The following is a 9,331-nucleotide window of genomic DNA, read 5'->3' on the forward strand; positions in this document are numbered from 1 at the left end:
TCTGAGCATTCATATAGAATTTACGGGACCATCACTACTTGTGTGTATTTATAGGTACAGTATATTAATATTACATTGTACCAAAGCAGTCTATTGAAGCCTGTTTTAAGTTTGAATCTCTAGTTGATAAATCATCTTCCTGAATAACAAGGGGTTGTGGTACTCTACTCCCTATATTCAATTATAAATTCTCCACAGTTACATTTCCTTTGTCAACAACCTTAACCATGACTTGTGGTTGAGGAGAAAATGAATGGCTTTGTGTATGCCAGTGGCATCTGCTTGTCCATAGCCAACTTTATAGGTCACTTTCTAATCTGTTGTCAACGCCATTAGCATTCCTCTGTGAAATTATTGACTTCTTCCAATGCGCAAGCGTCCATGTTTACGAGCTTCTTCCAGATGTGCCAACTGAATCACTGTTCAATCTTTTGGTGTTTTTTTTCCCTCGAATGTATCAACAGTTTGTAAATGAGTATTTGTGATGTCTAATCTCATGTTTATTCATATTCTGTGTGGACTACCCATCAGAATGAAAGGACACTGGGTTTTTTATTCAGTCTCTGACAACATTGGCTGCATGCATCGCATAGCAGAGTCATTGCGTTACATTTGATGCCTGCTACTAATAATTACCTCCATTAATAACGTTTGCATTAATCTGTGTGTGGGCCTGAGTGGCCAGAGGGTGAGACAGGGCCACAGAGGTCACTCAGAGGAAACATCTCTCTCCCAGACCTTACAATGGCTTCTTTGGGAGAGTGGCAGTGCCTTCGTCCTCAAATTATTTGTGATGTCTAATATTTATGTATTTTGATGAAGGCGAAAGTGCAAATATAGCCTATACATAGCTTGGACCGTTACAAAGACTGACTTCCATGATGGCATATTATATTGGTTATGTCTGATGTTATATAGGCCAATGTACTGTGGTTTGATGAAGATGAAAGTTGAAACATGCATTTTCTGAACCGTTACATGAAGAGACGTCCATGATGACATGCTGATCTGAATGAGTCAACCTCCTGTGGTTTACAAAGAGTAAAACCAGTGAGTCAACTAGAGGCAGATTGTGACTGAAAAATAAATAGACAGACGAGTCAGTGAAGATCACACAGGCTATTGTATGCAGGTGGGAGTCATCAGGTTGGTATTGACCCCTGGGTGACCCTGCTGTAATGGGTCTGCTAAGATGTTCTACTGATACCTGTCCAGATAGCAAACACAACCAGCCAGTTAGGTGTCTGTAATCCCATAATCAGTAGTACGTACTACTTAATCAACACTATACAGTACTAACATAGCCACACAGGAATAAACAAAATATGGAGAAGCTAGGCCTGTTATTAGCCTAAGGGCTCAATATTTTATAACGCTTACACTGTAGTACAGTGGCTGTAATTGCCTATTTCTGTGTGTTGACTGCTCCTATCAATGGTTGGCTGTGTGTGTTCCATTCAGACTGACTCTAGTAAATCACAAATGGCAACCTATTCCCTATATAGTGCGCTGCTTTTGACGAGAGCCCTGTGGGCCCTGGTCAAGAGTAGTGCACTTCAAAAGGAATAGGGTGCCATTTGGGACACATACCGACTCTTGTCTACTGTTCAAAGCTATGTTTCCTCAAGCTTTGCTCCCCGACCTGCCCTCCCAAAGAGTTTTCCCGTCCAATACCTGGCTGGGAGGTGTTGATGAGCTGATAAAGCAGCTCGCTCTCTCTATATCCTCGCAGCTGGGCAAACTCAGCTGTGAGGAATTACTCCTCAATCAATAACCAATACTAACACAGCTATACAGAAACTCCAAACCTCTGGAACAAATTTTGGAACACTTATTTTCTCAGTAAAAAATAAATAAATGCATCATGCATTTGGTCGTACATGAATGAGAAGCATGGTACACTGTTAAACACGTCACACTTTATAAATGTATCGCTGCAACGCAACACGTCTGTGTTTCCTGAACAAAAAGACACTGCGTGTGAATGTGAACAGGCAACCGAAACATGTGGATCTTAGGAGAGCTGTTGGATATAGAGAGATATTAGAAAAGGCATTATGGCTAATAGAAATGGAATATATTGCAAAGGAAATGTTCTTCGTGCCTGGAGCACTGTAGTGATATTTACATGCATGTAATTGATCTGACATAGAACTTCTTAGTTGCTATGTAGGCCTAATTAGTGTATATATAGCATTACTACTAACCTGGACTGAATTACATAGCCACAAATGCCATTGCAATTACTAAGAGCTCTGCTTTCTTCCCATAGTGAGCTCAGTAGCCTTTAATGTTGTTGCCTTTTATAAATTTGATGCATAAAGGCATGCATATTGTTGTGTTGCATATAACATAGTCTAATCCAGAAAGACCTTCATTGTAGTATGTGGTTCATGTAATCTACACATGTTAGTAGGCTATTATACACTTTTGAAGATTCTGTCTTGCTCCTTGGTCTGACAGGTCGGGTCATGGGAATCGCAATAGCACTATTGGATCTTTGCGAACGTGCTGGGAGAGCAAACAAACCAACAAGGGGATCGTATTCATAAACCTTTGAAACCGCTCGTTAATCAGTAGAGGCAGATGCACAAGCATTATTTTCAAAGGCTTGAACTCATCCGATTGCCATTCGATCTGCTAAATATAGACATGACGTCGTGACTAATTAAAATAACCTGCTAGTTCGCACAATGTACGTTACGCACCACAATATGCATTTAGTCATCAACATAGCATCCTGTGCAAAATTACAGACTTCCTGACTGTGTTGATCAAACAAAATCAATAGTCTTTATTAATCAAAGTTATACTGAGACCAGGAGGGAAAAAAATGGGGCTAGTGGTTAGAGTGTTGGACTAGTAACCGAAAGGTTGCAAGATCGAATCCCCGAGCTGACAAGGTAAAAATCTGTCGTTCTGCCCCTCCACCAGGTAGTTAACCCACTAGGCCGTCATTGAAAATAAGAATTTGTTCTTGACTGACTTGCCTAGTTAAATAAAGGTAAAGAAAAATAATTACCTCTAAACTAAGACCAAATTGGCTGCAAAATGGGACCATAATTGGAAAAGTGTGTTTAATAGATGTTATGTCGTCAGCATTGAAAAACACCACGTTTTACAAAACACATTTATTTAATGTCCTCTGTACCATGGGAGACGGTCAACAATAATTTAGCATGCATTGGTGTAGACATTTTATAAACACAGTGTACAAAAATAAACGCATAACATTTTTCTGCACGTAAATGGTAGGCCTATATGACGCAATGACAGACGTTCACAATGTTCAAAAACATGAAACAAAAGAAAATGCTAAATGTGACATGTTTGAATTTACAATTGGTCGCCATATCAAAATATTATGATAATAACCCCTATAGTGGAGAACCCATATGATTGTAGTGGACATTAGGGTCCTAAAACAACTGGGCGAAAACATGACATTGTCACATAAAACCATGCAATGTTACAAATAGCAGAGTGTACCTCAATACTACCTTCTAAAACGTCAATCTGACCTTGCTTGCTAGGGCCATTCTGCACACCCTGAATCTCAGTCAGGCATTGATCCATTTGTATTTTCCAAATTATTCTCATTCATTTCTGAATTTCCGGGTAGGATTTCATGTTTTTATTACTGTAGGCCTAAATGCAGCTGTAGTTTAAGGAGTGTATAGTTTTTCAAAAAAATGCACGTTTCCTTGTCCTGGTCTCAAGGTTGTGGACTTATATCACTGGTGTGGTTTCTCTCGTCGTCTGAAGAGCAATCCGAGGAGTTGTACAGGAAGTTGCCACCTTCATCATCGTCACTGTCCCTGAAGTCTCTTATTCTGTTACTTTTTGCAGAACCAGTCTTTTGATATTCCGTTTGTTCTTGTCCGTCAGATTTCTCCTGGCCGTTTTTGTTGTTTTTCTTATTCTCCGTCTCCTGCGCGGCTTGCTCTTTGGCCTTCTTGCTCCGTTTCCACTTCATCCGCCTGTTCTGGAACCAAATTTTCACCTGAAAATGAAAATAACATATATTTATGAGACAATGTTTTGAGAATTTTTTTTATTCAATTATTAATTGGCCGTTTTTGAATACGCGTAAGCGCCGTGCGTAATGGGCACCTACAGCACCACCTGACTTGACTATATAACACACAACTAAATGAGTGTTTTCATGTAAAACTGACTGAATAGCCTAATAGTGGTATGTTTCACAATGTCTCAAACAAACATGTGTTGGTTAGAAATGTTGCTTTTATATACCTGCGTTTCCGTCAGCATCAAGGATGTAGCCACTTCAAAGCGCTTTGGTCGCGACAGATACTTATTTAGCTTGAATTGATGCTCGAGCTCCAGGAGCTGCTGACTTGTGAATGCAGTCCTTGGTCTTCTGCACTTTCCAAGCAAGTTTGACTGGGCCTGAGCTGGAAAACAAAATATAAGTCCATTTGTAGTAATAAGGTCAAGGAAAAAGCATGACAACCTTCGTGCGTGTTTTTACATTAGGATTATTCACGCATTTGGGATGCATTATTCGATAGGCAGTATATAGCAGACCTAGGCTATATTAATAATCATTATATGCCTGCAAAATGGAGGAATAACGGGCATATTGGTCCTAATTGAGATAGCAATTTCATTTAAACCTATGATATTAGGCTTGCAAGATACAATTTTGTAATAAGCAGATTGAAAAAGAAACGGTAATAATTTCAGGTTAAAATGGGGAATTTGTTGCTGAATATTAAATGGCGAAAAGCTTTAATTGAAACCGATTTAAACTGAACATATATAGACCACATAGTCTATGGGATAAAAATGTATTCGTTTATGCACACTGCCTCCTCAAGAAACAGTACGAGTTCCGGTTCAAAATATTGTTAGAGCCAACATCTAACATTGCCATGGAATAAGTATTCAATGAGACCTAAGCTATTTGCCACCTCATTTTGAACAAATTTGTTAAAACGAACAGGAACAAAAAGGCAGTATCTGGTGAGCAAACAGTGTGCCGGCTGTGGGTTTCACACTCTTCTGTCACTTTCCCACTGTCCATTATCTGTCCATTTTAGTTGCTCTCTGAAAACCTATCACCCTCTCTCCTCTCACTCAAACCGCCTTTTTGGCTGGGAACATTTCTTCATCGAGTCATGGGACCATAACGTAAAGGCACCAATGGATCAATCATGTAAAAATCATGAATTTACTCGCCACGTGTAAAGCAAAAATAATTATTTATTAGCAGTCCAAAAATAATGTAAAAGCATAGACGACAAACTATGACAAATAAATAGGTATACTCACAATACTCACAGTTAAAATCGGGCATTTTTGGTAGCATCATTCCCGCTGTGGAGACTCTCAGCCAGTGGTCGAGCTGAAAAGTCCCGGCAGAGAGTTTGAGGGAGTCGCTGGGATGGTGGTGATGGGACCCATGCGGATATGAATAGGACAGGGCAGGGTGCTGCCCGAGGGAGTAGGTATACATGGGGTGGCCGTAGAGAGCCTGGGGAGGGATCCCTGCGCCACTCTGTGGATGTAATCCAACAATACTGTGAGGACTATTCAAGAAGCCTGGTTTAGGAATCAAACCACAGGAGGAAATCCTCGGTGGAGACGGAGTCTCAGTCCTTAAAGAGTCGGCATTCAATTCTGAGGCTTGTACACTTCCGGACGATGAAATGGAAGAGGAGGTTAAAGAAGTCACAAGCGCAAGCGGAGATGTCTGCACCTTCGGCGGGTCAACAGCGAGAAGCGCATCGATGCGGAAATTTGTAGATTTCTCCATTTGAACCAGTGTCCCCGTTGTTTGCAGACGTTGAACAGTTAGTTGCCTATCAAAACGATGTTGAAGCGTCGTTGTTGTTCCACCTCTCAAAGTTTTGATCTCGGTTAAAGTGTGAACGGTGAAACTCTACATGACACTTAATTCCTATTCGATAGGGGATTGGTTCCACCCGTTTGGCATGGGGTTGTCCCATTGGTCAATTCAAGACATGTTCACGGTGCGCTTTTTCGGCACATTGCATACCTCTCCAACCAATGAACCGCCCCACCTTGGTTGTTGTTTTTAAATAAGTAAAAAATATATATATTTTCATTCTACAAGGAAAATGATAGAAATGTTGCATAAAACGGATACATTTAAGAAAACATTTTTAAGAGCTTCTATTGACATTATTTAGAGTTGCAGTGTGTAAATTTAATTCCGCTGTGAATTGCAACCATGGAAAACTATTAAAATGATTTTTTTTTGTGTAAGTCATTGTGAAGAGAATCGTTTGCCATTCACCGTAGTGAAAGGGCTCGTTATTGTAGACTACAATATATATTTATTTATTTCTGCAATGTAAGACAATGGGTGGGCATCGAGGGGCCAGGGGAATCCTAACTTCAGATCCGCGCGCATATCCAATTTTCGACATTGTCGCATGCATTTCATTAGGCCTACATTTTGCCCCACAACCACGTAGACCTATTCAATGTTTTGGATTTTCATAGCTTATCTAGCCTACGTTTTAGGCAGTTTGGTAATGACAGACATAGTCCCAAAAATATTTTGGATGCGGCCTATACAGTAGCATAAAAGTAGCATTTTGTTATGTCTGACAACGTATGCCTTCATCGCACCATGCAAGACAGATTCCTCCCCCCAAAAGTTTAACGTCACAAATGAAAAACTGTGTCTATGCATGACCCGGAGATCTTACGAGCCCAACTGGGAAATCTAGCTAAGAGCCTGCCTTATGCCACTACCCAACCCCGAGAGATCGAAAAGTCCTACTTTTTTTTTTCTCTGTCCCACAATATAAATGTGAAATGTAGGCCTAACTGTCTTGATATCACGGAGTGCATAGCCTCCCGGAACCCTGAAAAAATAAAGGTTATATGATGACTGGATGTTTTTTGTGTGTGTGTGTTCGGGGTGAACTCAATGCAACACATTTTCATGTTTTAACTTTAATTATATTTGACTTTTCAAAGTGTATTAAGTTAGAAAATATTTCTAATTAGGGTAAGACCATATCTATTTGAAGATTCTGAACTCACCTAGCTGCCCCCTGGATCTAGTCCTTTATGCCTCCACTTGCAGCTGCTAAATACACACCCCGCCTCATTCTGTAGACTTCGTTTCCCAAGAAAACATGCAAAACCACCACAAATTTGGTCCAACTTTTTGACATTTTAGGCTCTAATTTATGGAAATTATGAAAACGCAATTATGAAAGTGCACTAATTGTCATCAATTGAGACAAAAATGTGTGAAAAATAAATAAGTGCATCCGTAGTAGCCGGATAAAATTGAGCGCGCAAAATATGAAGCATAGATTAGTTAGTTATTTGAACTATAGGCTCCATGTAGGCCTATAGCTCTGGGGTGGTTGCCTTTTGGTCTAATAAGCCACTTAAAGTTAATGGAAGAAGAGGTCAAGATGAGAATTATTGACACCCTGTTGCCCTTAACTTGTCTCCCAATAAAGCTGATTAGTTTTTGTCAATTCATCAGCTAACCACTCTCTTGGGACCAGCGCAGACGTTTATTTGCTCTGGGGAAATCAACAAGTCACTGGGTAGTTCCAAGTAAAGGATCACCATTTAATTGGAAACCTTGATAATATCATGACCGATTACGGAATAATAGCCGAGTCTTAGATTGATGTGTGGCATCATGTAAAGTGAATCCACGTATGCACCACAAAATTAGAAGGCTTAAACCTGAACCTAAAAGCTAATCAAATAATGGCATTGGGGTTATCTTGATATGACTTTTATCTCGCTCAGGCCTCAGATCATTTTCTCCTTTGGACATTTCGAACATGGATTAATTTGTCTTTTTTTATGATGAGCTTTGAGATCCATTAAGAAAACGTTTTGACAGTCCAATTTCGGCAGTTTTTGAATTTATGAACAGCATCTGTGCATTCTGAATCACTAAAACATCTCGCTTTCATTATTTTCTTAATATCTTAACAGTGCCACACCGTTAGATCTGTGCTTTGTCCCCACCCCCGTTTTAATTTCATTAAGGGGCCACATGAATATTTCTATTAAAACACCAGTGAAATATGAAGCCATTTACTATTGGCCTGCACCAATCACGGAGATTTATTGTCCTTTTTCATCACATCAACAGGAGGTAAAATTAATATGGCACCCTGAGATGGAAGCGGACCCTAAAACCCCAGTCTTTCCTGAAAGGTGTTAATTTGCGCCGTAATTACTTTCACAATTAACTAGAATACAAATCAAATTGACAAATCGAGATAGTTTATATATTAATTACCCTCGGTAAATGTGTTCATTGTGAAAATGCAATTTAAAGGGGACCTGCACTGTCTCTTTTATTGCAATAAACACATTCAATTAAATTGGCACAAATGACCACTGGCTTGAAATGTATAGGACTGTTTTTAAGCACATTTGTGGCATATAATCATTTTATCAATGTAATTTGTTGAGGAAGCAGAGCAGGCCTATTTCTTTCCATATAAGACCTTGGATGATAGACTCCATTACTGGATATCATTAGCGGGAAGATTACATTCTGCAAGACCTATGCATATGATATTTATAGACTGCTGGAACTGAGTAGAGAACTAATTTCTCTGCGACACACGCAATATGTCTAAACGTCCTTCTAGAAATTCAGTATTGCTGGCTAATTTGTTGGAGACGTGCCATCAATTTTGTTTGGCTGCAGAGAAGTATTGATCATTTATCTCAATGTCCTTCAGCATGGTGACATGAACTACTCAATAGGATGTAACATGTGCTATAGGACTATTATAATGCAGATTTTGTTTTATTTTGGAGGAAAATAGCAGTCGTTTTTAAGGTTCACATAAAAAAAGTGACCAATTGCAATGGCCTAATAATTTATTTTGAGTAAACATCCAATGAATGAAAATGATTCAAAACTTTTAAAAAGTTTTATTCAAAATTGCTGCTAATTTTCTTTATAAGATAAATATCCATTATTGTTAATAGTGCAACATCGTTAAAAATACATTATTATTAATATTATTATCCATATTGGTGTTATTGTTGTTTAGGCCAATCACATCGTCATAAACAACAAGTAGCCTAGGCCTATCATCAGCACCACCATCCACTTTCATCATCAACCTATAGTCTTCTGGAATTATACCCTTAAAAAGTTATAGGTTTACCTTTCTGTAATCCAACGTGTTGACGGTGAAACTATTTTATTTCATGAACCCAACGAACATTTTCAATTCCATGGAGTGACGGTCAAATCAGTCTGCTTTCTTGTTGTAAAATCTCAACTAAACGAGATGACGCGAGATAGGCCATTCCCCCATGACACGAGACACCGTGA

The 9,331-nt window shown here is 39.2% G+C and overlaps 1 protein-coding gene across 2 annotated transcripts; it reads right to left on the minus strand.

The window, feature by feature from the left end:
• Positions 1 to 3,031: 3,031 nt before the first annotated feature.
• mnx1 (motor neuron and pancreas homeobox 1) lies at positions 3,032 to 5,866 on the minus strand. Of its 2 annotated transcripts, none has more exons than XM_029756139.1 (3): positions 5,305 to 5,866; positions 4,255 to 4,415; positions 3,032 to 4,003 (listed from the first exon to the last, which is right to left on the minus strand). In XM_029756139.1, exons 1-3 carry the CDS (start codon positions 5,777 to 5,779, stop codon positions 3,716 to 3,718), a joined length of 924 nt encoding a protein of 307 aa, XP_029611999.1. In that variant the 5' UTR covers positions 5,780 to 5,866; the 3' UTR covers positions 3,032 to 3,715. The 2 variants fall into 2 exon arrangements, with proteins under 2 accessions (XP_029611999.1, XP_029611997.1); XM_029756137.1 differs by having other exon boundaries at positions 5,296 to 5,866.
• Positions 5,867 to 9,331: the final 3,465 nt, after the last annotated feature.

This window comes from Salmo trutta, chromosome 6, assembly GCF_901001165.1.
Source record: "Salmo trutta chromosome 6, fSalTru1.1, whole genome shotgun sequence".
Taxonomy (NCBI): Eukaryota; Metazoa; Chordata; class Actinopteri; order Salmoniformes; family Salmonidae; genus Salmo; species Salmo trutta.

What these genes read in the sequence shown, in the direction of transcription:
- mnx1 (XM_029756137.1), bottom strand. Translation starts at nt 5,779, where the DNA reads ATGGAGAAATCTACAAATTTCCGCATCGATGCGCTTCTCGCTGTTGAC. An exon ending in CGATTTTAACTGTGAGTATT is followed by an intron (nt 4,416 to 5,295) that starts GTGAGTATACCT and finishes TTTGTTTTCCAG; the next exon opens with CTCAGGCCCAGTCAAACTTG. An exon ending in TGATGCTGACGGAAACGCAG is followed by an intron (nt 4,004 to 4,254) that starts GTATATAAAAGC and finishes TTTCATTTTCAG; the next exon opens with GTGAAAATTTGGTTCCAGAA.